At 39.2% G+C, this 18,573-nt stretch overlaps 1 protein-coding gene across 1 annotated transcript in view; it reads right to left on the bottom strand.

Moving 5' to 3' along the window:
- Positions 1-11,506: 11,506 nt before the first annotated feature.
- Positions 11,507-18,573, bottom strand: part of HELLS (helicase, lymphoid specific) — a 39,627-nt gene continuing 32,560 nt past the window's right edge. The window contains exons 20-22 of the mRNA XM_082722089.1: positions 18,354-18,450; positions 18,187-18,263; positions 11,507-12,076 (exon numbers count right to left, since the gene is read on the bottom strand). Coding sequence (XP_082578215.1) covers positions 11,982-12,076; positions 18,187-18,263; positions 18,354-18,450 — 269 coding nt within the window. The 3' untranslated portion in view covers positions 11,507-11,981. The remainder of the gene's footprint in view (positions 12,077-18,186; positions 18,264-18,353; positions 18,451-18,573) is intronic.

Raw genomic sequence — 18,573 nt, 5'->3', positions numbered from 1 at the left:
TCTTTCTCCAGCTCTTTTAGGTGTAGGGTTAGGTTGTGTACCTGAGACCTTTCTTGTTTCTTGAGAAAGGCTTGTACCGCTATATATTTTCCTCTCAGGACTGCCTTTGTTTTGTCCCACAGATTTTGAACTGTTGTATTTTCATTATCATTTGTTTCCATGATTTTTTTCAATTCTTCTTTAATTTCCCGGTTGACCCATTCATTCTTTAGAAGGATGCTTGTTAGTCTCCATGTATTTGGGTTCTTTCCAAGCTTCCTCTTGTGGTTGAGTTCTAGCTTCAGAGCATTGTGGTCTGAAAATATGCAGAGAATGATGCCAATCTTTTGATACCAGTTGAGTCCTGATTTAGGACCGGGGATGTGATCTATTCTGGAGAATGTTCCATGTGCACTAGAGAAGAATGTGTATTCTGTTGCTTTGGGATGAAATGTTCTGAATATATCTGCGATGTCCATCTAGTCCAGTGTGTCATTTAAGGCCTTTATTTCCTTGCTGATCTTTTGCTTGGATGATCTGTCCATTTCAGTGAGGGGAGTGTTAAAGTCCCCTACTATTATTGTATTATTGTTGATGTGTTTCTTTGATTTTGTTATTAATTGGTTTATATAGTTGGCTACTCCCACGTTGGAGGCATAGATATTTAAAATTGTTAGATCTTCTTGTTGGACAGACCCTTTGAGTATGATATAGTGTCCTTCCTCATCTCTTATTATAGTCTTTGGCTTAAAATCTAATTGATCTGATATAAGGATTGCCACTCCTGCTTTCTTCTGATGTCCATTAGCATGGTAAATTCTTTTCCACCCCCTCACTTTAAATCTGGAGGTATCTTTGGGCTTAATATGAGTTTCTTGAAGGCAACATATAGATGGGTTTTGTTTTTTTATCCATTCTGGTACCCTGTGTCTTTTGATTGGGGCTTTTAGCCCATTAACATTCAGGGTAACTATTGAGAGATATGAATTTAGTGCCATTGTACTGTTTGTAAGGTGACTGTTACTGTATATTGTCTCTGTTCCTTACTGATCTACCACTTGTAGGCTCTCTCTTTGCTTAGAGGACCCCTTTCAATATTTCCTGTAGAGCTGGTTTGGTATTTGCAAATTCTTTCAGTTTTTGTTTGTCCTGGAAGCTTTTAATCTCTCCTTCTACTTTCAATGATAGCCTAACTGGATATAGTATTCTTGGCTGCATGTTTTTCTGGTTTAGTGCTCTGAAAATATCATGCCAGCTCTTTCTGGCCTGCCAGGTCTCAGTGGATAAGTCAGCTGCCAATCTAATATTTTTACCATTGTATGTTACAGACTTCTTTTCCTGGTCTGCTTTCAGGATTTTCTCTTTGTCACTAAGACTTGTAAATTTTACTATTAGGTGACGGGGTGTGCACCTATTCTTATTGATTTTGAGGGGCGTTCTCTGAACCTCCTGAATTTTGATGCTCATTCCCTTTGCCATATTGGGGAAATTCTCCCCAATATTTCTCTCCAGTATACCTTTTGCTCCCCTCTCTCTTTCTTCTTCTTCTGGAATCCCAATTATTGTAATGTTGTTTCTTTTTATGGTTTCACTTATCTCTCGAATTCTCCCCTCGTGGTCCAGTAGCTGTTTGTCCCTCTTTTGCTCAGCTTCTTTATTCTCTGTCATTTGGTCTTCTATATCACTAATTCTTTCTTCTGCCTCATTTATCCTAGCAGTGAGAGCCTCCATTTTTGATTGCACCTCATTAATAGCTTTTTTGATTTCAATTTGGTTAGATTTTAGTTCTTTTATTTCTCCAGAAAGGGCTTTTATATCTCCTGAGAGGGTTTCTCTAATATCTTCCATGCCTTTTTCGAGCCCAGCTAGAACCTTGAGAATTGTAATTCTGAACTCTAGATCTGACATATTACCAATGTCTGTATTGATTAGGTCCCTAGCCTTCGGTACTGCCTGTTATTCTTTTTTTTGTGTGGTGAATTTTTCCGCCTTGTCATTTTGTCCAGATAAGAGTATATGAAGGAGCAAGTAAAATACTAAAAGGATGGCAACAACCCCAGGAAAATATGCTTTAACTAAATCAGAAGAGATCCCAAATCGTGAGGGGGGAGAAAGGGGATAAAAAGAGGTTCAAAAAGAAAGAAAGAAAAAAAAAGGAAAAAAAAAGAAAAGAATTTAAAAAAAGAAAATGAATAAAGAAAAATATAAAAAAGAAAAAATATATATTAGATAAACTAGTTAAAAAACGTTAAAAAAGAAAAGGGTAAAAGTTAAAAAAAATTTTAGCAGAAGAAGAGAAAAAAAATGAAAAAGAAAAAAATTAAATTAACTGCAAGACTAAAAAAATCACAGGGAGAAAGCCATGAGTTCCGTGCTTTGCTTTCTCCTCCTCTGGAATTCTGCTGCTCTCCTTGGTATTGAAACCGCACTCCTTGGTAGGTGAACTTGGTCTTGGCTGGATTTCTTGTTGATCTTCTGGGGGAGGGGCCTGTTGTAGTGATTCTCAAGTGTCTTTGCGCCAGGCAGAATTGCACCGCCCTTACCGGGGGCCGGACTGAGTAATCCGCTCGGGTTTGCTTTCAGAAGCTTTTGTTCCCTGAACGCTTTCCGTAGCGGGAATACAAATGGCTGCCTCCTGGTCTCTGGCCCGGAGGAGCCGAGAGCCCGGGGCCCCACTCCTCAGTGCGCCCTCAGAGAACAGCGCCCAGTTACTCCCATCTGCCTGACCTCCGGCCGTGCTACGATCTCACCGAGCCTGCGACCGGTTCAAGGTAACACCGAGCTGTGAGCTTACTGTCGGCTCTGTCTCTGTAGCCGGCTTTCCCGTTCCAATACCCGCAAGCTCTGCAACACTCAGACACCCCCGATCCTTCTGTGACCCTGCGGGACCTGAGGCCACGCTGACCCCGCGTGGGCTTCGCCCCGGTTTAGCCTCTGGAGCAATGTCCCTTAGCGGAACAGACTTTTAAAAGTCCCGATTTTGTGCTCCGTTGCTCCACCGCTTGCTGGGAGCCGGCCCCTCCCCCACCCCCAGGGTCTATCTTCCCGTAGCTTTGGATTCACTTCTCCGCCAGTCCTACCTTTCAGAAAGTGGTTGTTTTTCTGTTTCCAGAATTGCTGTTCTTCTTCTCTTCGACCTGCCGATGGATTTGCAGGTGTTTGCAATCTTTAGATAAGCTATCTAGCTGATCTCCTGCTAGCTGAAGTAGTCTCAGCCTGCTACTTCTCCACCATCTTGACTCCTCTATCCCATTGCAGTTGTAATTCACATTTCCATGACAATTCGTGATGCAGAGTGTTTTTTCAGATGTCCATTGACAATATCACTTCTTAGCAATAATCGCGCCTCGGATAAACCTCATTGGTTACGATACTGCCACTGCGCAAAGCTGACAATCACTTCTTTTGTGAAGGGTTTGTAGTTTAGATATGAGCCCATTGCTGGCTTCACACACACACACACACACACACACACACACATATTTACATATTTTACTTTTAATAATTCTAAGTGTATAGAAAAGTCCAAAGTTTGTAGTTTTCCTTATTTTGTACATTTGAGAGTAAACTGTGGACCTGAAGTTCCAAAACCATATTTTGGGTTAAAAACAACGCAATTCTCCTATATAACCCTAATACAACTTTCAAAATCAGGAAACTAAAGTTGATGCTTTAGGACCCCACAATCCTCATTTCTATTAACGTTTCACCAAAAGTCCCCATGATATTCAGTTCAGAATCCAGTTTAAAAGCATAAGCACATGTTGCAAGAAGTTTTCTCCTTAATCTGTTTCAGTCTGAAATAGTTCCTCAGCCTTTCCTTGACTTCCATGACCCTGCCACTCTTAAAGATGTATGTTGGCTATTTGTAAAATGTCTCTTGATGTGGGTCTGTCTGGTATTTCCTCATGATTAGATTCAGGTTATGTATCTGCCCCCCACCCCTCAAAGATATTAAGTAATCTCTGTCCCCAACTTGGGGTTTGAATTTACAACCCTGAGATCAAGAGTCAAATGTTCCACCAACTGGGCCAGCCAGGCTCCCTGAGGTTATGCATCTTTGAAAGGAATATCACAGAATGCTTTATCTTCTCATTGCATCCTATTGGATGACAATTTCAATCTGCCCCATTATGGGTGTTCACTTTTTTGGGGGGGGGGGTAATCACTTTGATTACTTAAGAGTGCCTGCCAGAGTCTTACCACAAAATTATTTTCTTTATATATTTTTTAAAGATTTTATTTATTTATTTGAGAGAGAGACAGTGAGAGAGAGCATGAGCAAGGAGAAGGTCAGAGAGAAAAGCAGACTCCCCGCGGAGCTGGAGCTGGGAGCCCGATGAGGGACTTGATCCCGGGACTCCAGGATCACGACCTGAGCCGAAGGCAGTCGTCCAACCAACTGAGCCACCCAGGCGTCCCTTCTTTATATTTTTTAAAAAGATGTTATATTTGAGAGTGCACAAGCAGCAGGGAAGGGGCGGAGTCACTACTGAGCATGGAGCCTCAGACAGGGCTCTATTCCAGGACCCTGGGATATGACCTAAGCTGAAGGCAGACACTTAACCAACTGAGCCACCCAGGCATCCCCACCATAAAATTATTTTAATAACATTTGTAATTTTTTTAAAAAGGTTTTATTTATTTGAGAGAGAAAGCCTAAGCACAAGCAGGGGGAGCGGCAGGCAGAGGGAGAAGCAGACTCCCTGATGAGACGGAGCCTAATGTGGGACTCGATCCCAGGCAGACACTTAACTGACTGAGCCACCCAGGAGCTCTTTAACACCATTTGTAATTAAGAAATATTTCGAAGGCAGACTCTTTGAAACCTTGTTACTATTCATCAACTTTTCACTGGTATTTATATATCATTATGAAATCAGACAATTACTTTCATAGGTCACAATCTATTGTATCATTGATTTTTTAAAATTGTCTAATGATGGGATTCTTTACTCTTCACATAACCCCACCAATCTTTGAGCAATTTCTTATTTTCTAATGGAGTAGTATATTTCAGTCTTATCTCCTACTTCTCCTGCTTGGCTCTCCAACCAGCCATTTCTCTAGAGTCCTGGTTCTTAATAAAAAATGTGGTTTAAGGAGCACCTGGGTGGCTCAGTGGGTTAAGCCTCTGCCTTCAGCTCAGGTCATGGTCTCGGGGTCCTGGGATCGAGCCCCACTTTGGGCACTCTGCTCAGTGGGGAGCCTGCTTTTCCCTCTCTCTGCCTGCCTCTCTACTTGTGATCTCTCAAATAAATAAATAAATAAAATCTTATTTTAAAAACTTTTCATTTATTGAGAGAGAGAGACATGAGAGGAGAGAGGTCCGTGGGAGAAGCAGACTCCCCGCTGAGCAGGGAGCTCAATGTAGGACTCAATCCTGGGACTCCAGGATCATGACCTGAGCCAAAGGCAGTCACTTAACCAACTGAGCCACCCAGGCACCCTAAATAAATAAAATCTTTTTTAAAAATGTGGTTTAGGGGTACCTGGGTGGCTCAGTTGGTTAAGAGTCTGCCTTCAGTTTAGGTTGTGATCCTGGGGTCCCGGGATCCAGCCCCATCAGGCTCCCTGCTCAAGGGAAGTCTCCCTCTAGCCTTTCCCTGGCTCATGCTCTCCCTCATAAATAAAATCTTTCTTTAAAAAACAGTCTGGCTTGGTGGGGCTCCTGGGTGGCTCAGTTGGTTGAGCAACCAACTCTTGGTTTCTGCTCAGGTCATGGTCTCAGCATCATGGGACTGAGTCCTTCATTGGACTCCTTATTCAGCAGGAAGCCTGCTTCTCCCTCTCCCTGCTTGTATTCTCTCCCTGTCAAATAATTTTAAAAAAAGAAAAAAAAAAGAAAGAAAGAAAGAAAGAAAAAAAGTCTTAAAAGAAATTAGGAGTCTCACATTCTCTGAAGAGAATGTAAGTTACACCCACTTTGGAAAGGACAGGCAAGCATAACATGTGACCTCTGTGGACCAAGGTTTTAAGTGGCAGAAACACCTGCCTCCCATGCTAGTGTTATCAGATCTGACCCATCCCAGCACCCCAGCAGGGCAAGTTCAGAGGTTCAGAGAACAGAACACGAGGTTTCTCCTCTGGCCAAATGCAGAGCGTCCTTCTCAGAAAATGAGTTGGTTTACATGACCCCTGAACCTCCCAGGAGTGTGTACTTTTCCACCAGGATTTTAAACTAGGCAGGGGAACTTTCTGCAGAGTTCACAGAATTCACTGGACATCCCGAGAAGGAAAATAACCCTAAGAGCAGTTATTACATTTTTCTATCAAAAATTCTGGGGGCGCCTGGGTTGCTCAGAGGGTTAATTAAGCCTCTGCCTTCAGCTCAGGTCAAGGTCTCAGGGTCCTGGGATCAAGGCCAGCATCAGGCTCTCTGCTCAGCAGGGAGCCTGCTTCCCACTCTCTCCACCTGCCTCTCTGCCTACTTGTGATCCCACTCCCTGTGTCAAATAAATAAATAAAATCTTTAAAAAAAAATCTGATTTTCAGGGTTAAGCCTCTGCCTTCAGCTCAGGTCATGGTCTCAGAGTCCTGGGATTAAGCCCCGCATTGGGTCTCTGCTCAGCAGGGAGCTTGCTTCCCTCCCTCTCTCTCTCTGCCTGCCTGTCTACTTGCGATCTGTCAAGTAAATTTTTAAAATCTTAAAAAAAAAAAAAAAATTCTGACTTTCATACCCCTAAAACATTTTATGCAAAAATTTAACTGTTTTCCTTTTTGATTTATAACATTTTAAGTTCATTATTCATCTTCACGTTTGTCATAAATGCTCTCAAGTTCTGCAGTGAATGTTAGCTCTATTCGACACAGTGAGTACATCCACTTCTCGTACTTTAAAATTATTGTGAAATACTGTCTTGGGTGCCTTCTTTGATCCAAAGACTTAGGAGTTACAAAATTTCCAAGCAATTGTGCTACTTAATTCACACTTTGTAATTATCCTGAAATGGGATTATAGGGAATGATCTACAGTAATTTTTTTTAAAGGCTGAGAATTTTTTGTAATCCAAAATGGTGAATTTTAAAATTGTTACAAGGTTATCTGCTAATAACATCTGTCCAACGCCCAACACTTAAAATTATATCACTCTATTCATTTTAAAGTAGGCTCCATTGGGTGCCTGGGTGCCTCAGTGTAAGGTTAAGCCTCTGCCTTTGGCTCAGGTCATGATCTCAGGGTCCTGGGACTGAGCCCTGCATGGGGCTCTCTGCTCAGCAGGGAGCCTGCTTCCCACCACCCCACCCCACCCCTGCCGCCTGCTTCTCTTCCTACTTGTGACCTATCAAAAAAATAAAGTCTTTTAAAAAATAAATACAGTAGGCCCCGTGCCCAGCGTCGGGCTTCAACTCAGGACCCTGAGCTGAGAGGAAGAGTCCGATCGACGCTCAACCAAACCACCCATGTGCCCCTCCTCTATTCTTTATCTATAGGGGTTTTGACCGCCTACTCAAGCACCTGAATGTTATGTATGAATCTCCAAGGGATAGCCAATGATGGATATAAGTTTTAGGTTGGAGTTTTTTCCCTGCAACACACTGACAACTTTACGGTCTTCCTTTTGCTAAAATAAGACATGTGCCATCTACCTGATCTCTGTCCCTTTGTGAATGAGCTCTCTAGCCTTTAGATTTTCTTTGATGTTATCTTATCTACAGCCAGGTGTAGTTTCCTTGTCTTCTCTTTTTAGCACCTGATAAACTAATCTAATGGAGGTCCTTCATCTTTCTTTAATTCTAGTTACGAGTCCATACTATTTAATCCAGTGCAGTTTCCCCGGTTCTTCTTGGTAACTGTATTCCTGCTTCATGTTTCCAACTCACTCTTATACAGTGAACAAGACAAATCACAGTACACCCCACCACGTTGGAGTTATGAGAGGCCAACAGATTAGGAAGGGAGAAGGGACAGGTGAGAGACATTCATTCTAAAGTAAACTGTGAGCTGAGGACTTGAATGCCAGGGAGTCAACCATGCAAATATCTGAGTGAGAACAAGATCAAATATCAAGTTCTAATAATAATGAATCGATGAATTATGAATTTTTGATTACCTTTAGCACTGATGCCTCTAACAGAGTCCACTCAAATCTTGTAACTTCCCATTCTCTCCCAAGGAAGGATTAAACCAGTATTGTGCCAAGCTGTTTGAAATTCTAGTATCACTTGCTTTTACACCCTAGTACTTGTACAAAAAGGATTCAATGAAAGGTGGAGAAACAAGGACAGATACAACCTTGGGATTGAGAGAAATAGGGTAAAGTCAAACCCCCTGCACCCAATGCTCCCAGATGAGTCTGCACCTTGTTCTACAGCACAAAGTAGTCAGTCTCAGATCTCATTTTGATAAAATATTAAAATAGGACTCATCTCATATCTTGCAAGTAACCAGAGAAATAAACTTAAGTGTTGGGGGCAGCAAAGCACACAATCCTTATTTAAAACCCAGTAAAAATGGTACACAGAATAAGAGGAAGGCAAGATAAACGTAACAGACCTCTTCTCACCAGAGGTTTTCTTACCATTTATTTCATCTATACTGGAAGTGCTTTTTATTAATTTAAAATGTCCCAAATTTCATTATTCACATGCCTGGCAAAGATTTTTGCAGTGTAGAATTAACTAGTTCATGGTGATAAAGATTACAAAAGTGGTTACCTTGGGGTAGGGTTTAATTAGGAGGAACAGAGAGCCTACAGAGATGCTAGCTATAACACAGGCAGTTACGGTGGATGCACGCGTACAACTAAGCACTTGATTCTATACTCTCCTGAAGTTATACACCCATAAGAAGTAAAGAAATCTGTCATGTTTTTCTAACAACTATGCTATTTTTATATTTCATTCAAGAACTTATTAAAGCTAGAAAAGGAATGAAACCTGAATCTGACCACCGTAGGTGGGTAAGTGGTCATAGAGTACGGAGTATGAAGAGAGGCAGGCATACTTTATAAATTTCTTCAATACTTAGAGAAGAGGAGCAGCTCACATAATTTCCCCACACACCTCTAGGAGACTTCTCTTCAAATGGTGATATTCAATGAAGCCAGTGATGGATATTAAGTAACAAGACTCAGGAATAAACAAAGATTCAGAGGTGTGACTTGGGGATCAATCTGCTTATTGATATGGTTAGCGCACAGATTTGTGAAAGAGAGATTAGGAAAAATCTATGCTTTTGTTTCTCATAATGGACTCTGCAGACATAGCTCATGAATTGGAGCTAAAGATTTTATTCATTTATTTTAGAGAGAGAGAACATGAGGTTGGTGGTTGGGGGAGAGGAAGTGGGAGAAGCAGACTCCCTGCTGAGCGGGCAGCCAACATGGGGCTTGATCCCAGAACCTCAGGATCAAGACCTGAGCCAAAACAAAGAGCTGGGGACACTTAACCAACGGAGCCACTCAGGTGCCCAAAACTTCACTAGATTTTGACAAGTTACATGTTCTCTGAACATAACAGTAATGGTAGTAAATCAAGTCATGACAATAAGTGATTCCAAAGTAGCAAAGGAGATTTAGAAGATTTTTATTCTTAAGTATGATTCCTTGGGCTTAATTTGGTAACCATAATTGATGGTGAAGTAAATAAGTACACTATGTTATTTGTGGAAATGTACTGGATAATACAACAAATAGGATCACAAAAACTTACCTGCCATTAATTTAAAAAGAAGCTCAAAACCAAAATAATTGAGTATGGACCTTAAAATAGAAACAACTAATGTGAATATAAGCATTATTGCTTTTTAGTCTTCTCATAAAGTATTACTTCAAACCGCTAAGACTAAAAAATCATATGTAATTGCCAAGACACTAGTGAAAGACGCCATCAAACATGTTTGCATAGAAATGTTAAAGTTCCAGGGCACCTTGTTAGCACAGTCAGTTAAGCATCTGAATCCTGGCTCCTGCTCAGGTTAGTCTCAACGTGCTGGCACATGAGTTCATAAACTCAGGTTTGGAACCGTTTGAGTCAGGCAACCAAGTAAGAATGTCAAGTAGTCAGCTGGAAGGAAGTTCAGGACAAAGATTCTGGCTAGAGATATAAATCTGAGTCATCTATTTAAAGCAATGAAGTAGGACCACCAAGGGAACCCCAAGCTTTGCTTGGGACATTCTAAAGTCTAGGGCTCAAAGACATAAGAAACAAATAGCTAAGGGGATTAAGAAAGGGCCAGAGAAGTAGGAAGGAAAACCAGGTGATATGTTTGCTAGAAACTAGCAAAATACAGAAATTGCTTAGTGGAGGTTATACAACTGTAGGAAACGTTGCTTAAAGATCAAGCAAACTGAAATGCTGGGTGGCTCAGTCCGTTAAGCAGCTGCCTTCAGCTCAGGCCATGATCCCAGTATCCTGGGATTGAGTCCCACATTGGGCTCCTTTCTCAGCAGGGAGCCTGCTTCTCCCTCTGCCTCTGTCTGCCACTCTGTCTGCCTGTGCTCTCTCTCTGACATATAAACTTAAAAAAAAAAGATCAAGCAAACTGAGGTGACAGTTAAGAAATGCCCCAATGGAAAGACAGGGATGACTAGAAGAGGTTCAGATAAAAAAAGGAAGAGAACAACCACCACCAAAAAATTGCATACCTACAACTTTCCAAGGAGTTTTCCTTACGAGAAAGAAATGAGACACTTCTGTTGGTTCTAGCTAGGACAATATATCCACAGTAGCAGGACAGAAGGATACATGGGCACAGATGCGGGGGTGGTGGTGGTTATAGATGCTGTCTGGCAACTTTCAAGTTCTCTTCTGATTCTATTTCCTCAGTGCCAACAGGTAGCAAGGTGAAAGAGGAGTTACTACAGATTTGAAGACAGAGGTGGAGCCCACGAAATAGTCATTGGAGAACAAAATAGAACAGAGTAGGGAAACTTAGGAGGACTACTAAGCAACCAAGTTTGGGGATGTTTGGTCAGCATGATTGGCTGGTAAACATTCCCACTTGAAAAATACACCTCTCTGTAGTCTTTTCACCAGACTGAATATTCTCTCAAAACGGTTTTCTTCTGAGTCCCAGCTCAATTACCCTCTGGCAAGGATAATATCTACATTGAATATAACATTTTCCCAAGAGACAAACCACCTACACAGAAATGGCTCAGGGAACATTCAGGAACTCTCTTCTTCATAGTCTGATATACATACAGGGCCTAAATTGTTCCTATTTTGGTCTTTATGTTCATCTATCATATACCATGAATTTTACATTACTTACATTCCTACATTCTGTTTTCCTCTCTCGGGTAATATTTACTCCTCCTACTATACATTTTCAAGGTCTCTTCTTCCTTGTTCTATTCTTTGTTTTTTTGCGTGACATACTACCACTTCTTTTATCAAGACCCTACAGTTTTTTCAAAAGCCTGCACTGCAAGAACCAATGTCCAGTTGAAATCTTTATATATGTGTACAGTACTAATGAATAAAATCAAGTCAACATAATATTGAATCACAACGCCAGTCAAGATGTTTGTTATTATTTCACCTGAGCCATTATTTTTCTGAAAAAAATAATTTGATGAGATCATCTTATAACAAACATTTATTTGGTAAACTATTTTATAGAAATAGACCCTAAAATCAAACAATTTCTTATTTAAACAACAGAAAGTATAATCCCAATCTTTCCCCCATTGAAGCCTACTCCATAACTGAAGTACCCCAAACCCATGAACTGTACTGCTAAAAGCGGGGAAAAAGACATTAAACTTCCACAGGAAGACTGTATAAATCTGGCAGTGGTTAAGTACACATCAGCCTGTACCCAAAAATATTACTGAGCCTGAAAAATTAACGGAAAATCTAAAGTTACTATGAATACTCTTTTGTTCTTAATAAGGCTCAGAGAATTACCACCTACTGATTATGCAATGGTACAAGAGTCATTATGTAAACTGATACAATCAACAGGGTAAAGTGGATAATCTGAATTTTAAAACCAATGTAGGTAAATCACTAGATGTAAACAAGAACTTTAAAAGATAGTCTTTAGCTCCACTTTAAAACAAACATTCAGGACTGGAATCCTCAGAATTTTCTAGAATCTTGAAAATCCCCATCTTCTCTTTAATCGGTCCTGAGGCATTCATTTGATCTAAGAGAAAAATATATAAACAAGGATTTATTTTTTTAAAAAGTTACAAACCTAAAAATGAATCTTAAAAGAGATGTCCAACATATTGTTATGAGAAGAGTCATCTGGCCAAAGTTTAAAAACCCACAGGAATGTGGGACACTTTATTCCTTAATCAATAGTCAACATAGCAAAAGTGAGAAAGTAAAGCATACTCCTCTTATTACAATGAGAACTGGCCTCTAGGGAACAGATAAACATCAGTTTGCTAATCAAAATCACTTCTGAATTTAAGATACACAAGTTTAGAGCACCAATTTACAATTACATTCGGAGATGTTTTAAAAAACAAAACAAAACAGAAGCACCTGGGTGGCTCAGAGAGTTAAGCCTCTGTCTTTGGCTCAGGTCAAGATCCTGGGATCAAGTCCCACATTGGGCTCTCTGCTCAGCAGGAAGCCTGCTTCCCCTCCCCCTTCTGCCTGCCTCTGTCTGCTTGTGATCTGTCATATATATTAAAAAAAAAGAAAGAAAGAAAAAAAGCCCAATCGTGATTAGTTTAAAAGCTGGTAAGCAAGATACCGTGAAAATTTATCTTCATACACACCCCTCACTGCTAACATGTGGTCTTTTATGTTTTTGTTTATGGAATCTCTACTGATTTTGAATGCCGTTACTCCAATTTCTTTGGATGTTGTAGCATCTTTGAATGTTAACTGCCACTTCTTTCCTGGTAGCTGCCTGCTCAAGTTGTCCATTTTTCTTGCTGACTTAGTTATCTATATGTAATAAACACTTCCTGTCTGTTATGTGTTGCACATATTTCTGTGGTTTGTCACTCATCTCTGCTTATGGTGTCATCTGTATTTATACAAGTCTTTAACATAATAAAATCTATCAATCTATTCATTTAATTTTGTACCTTAAGAATTATTTCCCTGTTCTAAAAATCATAAATATATTCCTCTGTTCGAAATAAATTCATCAGAGAAAGACAATTATATGATCTCTCTGATATGAGGAATTTGAGAGGCAGGATGGGTGTGGTGGTGAGGAGGGAGGGAAAAAATGAAACAAGATGGGACCAGGGAGGGAGAAAAACCGTAAGAGCCTCTAAATCTCAGGAAACAAACTGAGGGTTGCTGGGGTGTGGGGAAAGGACAGGGTGGCTGGGTTATGGACACTGGGGAAGGTATGTGCTATGTTAAGTGCTGTGAATTGTATAAGACTAATGATTCACAGACCTGTACCCCTGAAACAAATAATACATTATATGTTAATTAACAAAAAAAAAGTTTTGCTCTTAATATCGAGGTTTTCTCCAATTAGATTAACTTATCTAGAATGTGTCACTGAGTATGATATGAAGTCTCCCAGCTGTTGGTTAGAAATGTCCCCACATCATGTATTTGAATAACAGAAATTTCCCCTCTCTAGTTTAAATTGCCATTTCTGTCATTCACTGATTTTCCGCACAAGTTTGGTTGGCTTTCTCAATCTGCCAAACCACTGGTTCATTTATCTTATTATATCCTAATTCTAGTCTTGGTTATTGTGACCTTTAAATTATGTCTTAATACATGATATGGAATACTTTGTGGTTCTTAAAAATTGTCTTGGCTGTTGGCCCTTTTCTCTTCCACATAAATTTTTAAAACTGCCTGTCATAGTTCTTTAAAGAGTCATACTGGAGCTTTAATTAGGAAGAAATATAAGAAATCTAAGTTAAGTTGGGGAATAGCAACTTATATTTTAACACATACATATTTCACTATATTCATCATTCACATCCATGAATATAGTTAAATATGTACATTTGTTCAGTCCTATGTTTCATAATTTTGTCCATAATGGCCTTAAAGAAATTGTTACACTTAATCCTAGGCATGTTACAGTTTTGTAGTTACTGGAAGCTTCTTATTTTCAAAATAATTACTGCTGATACACATACTATTAATTTTTTTTCATGAGTTTTTAAAATTTATTTGAAAGAGAGAATGAGAGTGGGGAGGGTCAGAGGGAGAAGCAGACTCCCCGCTAATCAGGGAGCCTGATGTGGGACTTGATCCTGGGACTCCAGGATCATGACCTGAAGGCAGTCGCTTAACCAATTGAGCCACCCAGGTGCCTCACACATGCTATTAATTAATAGCAACCTTCCTGAATGCTATCTAAACACTTCTCAATGCCCTTACATTCTATGGAGATGATTATACCCCCTGTAAGAATTAAGTACTACTTAATTTACTTTTAAAGTACTTAATTAACTACTTAAGTACTTTTAAGGGTAAAATTAAATACTACTCCCGTAAACCTTTTATTATTTTATAGTGTTAGGACTTCCTTGTAAATTGTGCAATGTTGTATACTGTACAGTAGGAGTGAGAGCGGTTATCTTTGAATGTTCTTGATTTTAGTAACTTACTGGATAGATGCATTTTACCAGATAAACAACATTCCTCTCCCTGTCTAGTTTAAGAAATATGAGGGGATTATGATGTTATCTCAAGTGGGTTTTCAGTATCTAGTTCTCCTTTATTCAGATAATGCAAAGTTTCAAATATTATACCATCTTTACATTCCTTCTATACAACTGATTTTTTTTATTTTAAGATTTTCCCCCATTTTTTTAATTAATTATTTTTATTAACATATAATATATTATTTGCCCCCGGGGTACAGGTCTGTGAATCATCAGGCTTATACATTTTACAGGACTCACCATATCACATACCCTCCCCGAAGTCCATAACCCAACCACCCACTCCATGTAAGATTTTTATATTTTAGTGATCTCTACACCTAATGTGGGTCAAGATCACCTTTAGATCAAGATCAAGAGATGCATACTCTGCAGACTGAGACAGCTGGGCACCCCATATAACTGATTTTTATTTAATAATGTATTTAAAATGTGGCCAGAGGGCTTTATCTTTCTCATTTTCCTGAACTATTTGAAAACTATAAACACGCAAACATCCTGGAATATGGGCTCCTGGGTAGCTCAGTCAATTGGACATCTGCCTTCAGTTCAGGTCATGATCCCAGAATCCTGGGATTGAGCCCCCCATCAGGCTCCCTGCTCCTCCCTTTGTTTGTGCTCTCACTCTGTCAAATAAATCAGTAAAATCTTAAAACAAAAAACAAAAAAGTCCAGAATAGCGGGGCGCCTGGGTGGCTCAGTGGGTTAAAACCTCTGCCTTCTGCTCGGGTCATGATCCCAGGGTCCTAGGCTCATGGGATCCCAGGGTCATTGGGCTCTCTGCCTGCCTCTCTGCCTACTTGTGATCTCTATGTCAAATCAAGAAATCAAATCTTTAAAAAAAAAAAAAAAAAATCCAGAATAGCTAAAAACTTATTTTGAAAAAGAACAAAATTGGATTCACTCACAACTGACCACAAAGCTATAATAAGCTATAATAATCAAGACAGTGTGGTAGTGGCATAGGATTGACAAACAGATCAAGGGGCCAGAGTTGGAAGTACAGAAATAAACTGTTACATTCATGATCAACTGACTTTCAGTAACATTGCTAAGGCAATTCATTAGGGAAAGAATAATCTTTTCAACAAATGGTGCTGGGACAACTGAGTAACAACAATGCACAAAAAATTTAGACCTTAACCTCATACTCTACAGAAAAATTATTTCAAATACAACTAAAACCATAACTCTTTGAAGAAAAACACCATGACCCTTGCTAGGCAAAGATTACTTAGAGATGACATCAAAATCATGAGCGGTAACAAAAAAAGATAAACTGGACTTTATAAAAACTTAAACATTTTTGACCTTCAAAAGACACTACTTAAGAAAAATGCAAGACAAGGAGTACCTGGCTGGCCCGGAAGGTACAACATGTGACTCTTGATCTCAGGGTCAGGAGTTCAAGCCCCATACTAGGCACAGAATTTAGTTTTTAAAAAAAAGAAAAACAACGAACATGCAAGCTAAGCTACAGACTGGGAGGAAGTATCTGTAGAACATGTATCAGATAAAGGACTTAGATCTTGAATATATAAAGACTTCTTTCAACTCAATGATAAGAAGACAAAGAGCACAATTTTAAAAAGAGCTATTTGAAACAAAGCTAAAGACATCAAGAAATTAAACCCAGTGATGTGCTCATAAATGTTTAACTGGCTCCCCTGATGCCCTGTCCCATCAAAAGGCCCTGATTTGTATTTTTTTCCTTTCTCCATGGTATTAAATATCCCTATCATCAACAATACCAAGCTACCAACATAACGGTGTTGAACTAGGGTTGGGCAAAGATGTGCAGAGTACAGCATTATACACTATTTCCACTATACAAACATAATATAATCAAGAGTATAGATACTGGTAGTATGTTAATAATATAATCAGGAAATGATGTTTTAAATATTTATTGCATTTGTTTTCAAGATTATTTATGGTTACCATGATAGACATCAATTCATTATTCTAAAGACTGATAAATAAAGGAAGCAACTTATCCTGCCTCACCTGTATGGACTGTATCCCCTATAGAATAACCAAATAATTGATAGGTAAAAGTTCTTAATAAACTAATTCTAACTAATGAAGGAATAACAAAAGAGGAAATATCACAATTTTTGCAATCTTTCAGGAAATAATGGTTCTAAACAATCATCATCAATGGATACTAAAACCAACAGGTCGAACAGAAGGGCAGAAAACTTTTTAATATCAGCCTGAATCAGCTGACCAATCCTAGCTCACTAAAAATAAGAAACTCAGATATATGTACTCCCTGGAAGGATTTTTAACTCTGACGACAGCTGTTTTGGATGCTGATGTACCATCCAGACTAAGACAGACACAGAAATCTCAGGACCATGTGAACCTCGGCCACATTGGCAAGCACCAGAAGCACCCAGGAAGCCAGGGTCATCAACTTCAACAACTATCACCCAGGTTACTTTGGAAAAGTTGGTATGGCACAATACTGCTTAAAGAGGAATCAGAGCTTCTGCACATCTGCAACCTTGATAAATTGGACCCTGTCAGTAAGCAAACACTGGTAAATGCTGCCAAAGAACAAGATTAGAGCTGATCCTATCATTCGATGATGAAATTCGATCAAGCTACAGAGTTCTGGGACAGGGAAAGTTCCTAAAGCAGCTTGACATCATAGAAGGCCAAATTCTTTAGCAGAACAGCTGAGAATATTAATGGTGCTTTGGCATCGGGGGCTGGGGAGGGAAGGCGCTGTGTCCTGGTAGCTTGAAGCCACATGGAAGGAGCCTCATTAAATGCTAACAAGTGCTTTTCTCAAAGAGAGAATGAACAAAGTATTCCTAAGAAATGGAACCTAGATCTAATTAAGCTTGTACAGCCACATATATAGCTATTTACACTTTTCAGAAAATAAGTAGATTGAGGCAAAAAATCAAAGGACAACACAAAAGGGGTTAAAAAAAAAAAAACCAGCCAATTTCAGAATGCAGGTCATTGCACAGAGCAAATAATCTAGTTTTTGTCAATGACTTGGAAAAACAAGTGAGGAAGGTGTTATAGAAGAAAAGAGACAAAGTCAACAATGAAATATGGATCCTGATTCCAACTGTAAAGACCACTGGAGAAATCTCAATATGGCCTAGGTAAAGGATATCAAGAGTAAAACTTTTGATAAAAGTTTTACTGCCAATATTCTTAAATGTAATAATGTAATGACATAGTGACTATATTTAAAGAGAGGTTCTTCTTGGTAAAAGATGCCTGAGTAAAAGATGGATAAAATCTCATGATTTTAAGATTCTGACAAAAGAGAATTACAATGAGAAAAGATTGGTTAAATGCTGTGGACTAGTGGCTGAATGAATTACATAAAGGGGTACATTAAATATTACTACTCTCTTTTATTTTTTTTACATTTTTTTAATTTTATTTATTTGACAGAGAGAGATCACAAGTAGGCAGAGAGGCAGGCAGAGAGTGAGAAAGGAGGAAGCAGGCTCCCCGCTGAGCAGAGAGCCCGATGCGGGACTCCATTCCAGGACCCTGAGATCATGACCTGAGCAGAAGGCAGCGGCTTAACCCACTGAGCCACTCAGGTGCCCACTACTCTCTCTTTTAAAATGTCTGTTTCACTTTCCCTTAAAAAAAGTAAAAGCATGATACTTGCCAATGAGATCACTTCGATCTAGCAATAACTCCAGATCTTTATCACTAATGACCTTCTCTCTTGATCCTTTTACTTCCCTGTAAGAAAATAAAATATTTAAGTCCATACGATAAATCAAAACTGTGAATTGCATTTTTGTAAAAAATGTATATTAAGCAAAATCATACCTTTCATAATCTCTAGATTTTAATAATTCCATTAATTCCTTAGGGTCTAAGAAGTTCTTAGATTGATTTAATCCAGACTGACCACCTTTGAAATGATCTAGAAAAAAGGTTCAGGAAATTAGAAACACTGAAAATCACTTTTAAAGCCAAAATATACTACATTACACACCAATCAGAATGTCTTATGTTAAAAAGAAAAGGCAAAACCAAGTGTTGATAA

This window comes from Mustela nivalis (assembly GCF_964662115.1).
Source record: "Mustela nivalis genome assembly, chromosome: 2".
Taxonomy (NCBI): domain Eukaryota; kingdom Metazoa; phylum Chordata; class Mammalia; order Carnivora; family Mustelidae; genus Mustela; species Mustela nivalis.
The sequence above is the reverse complement of the archived record's forward strand: the minus strand, read 5'-3'. Positions and strand labels throughout refer to the sequence as shown.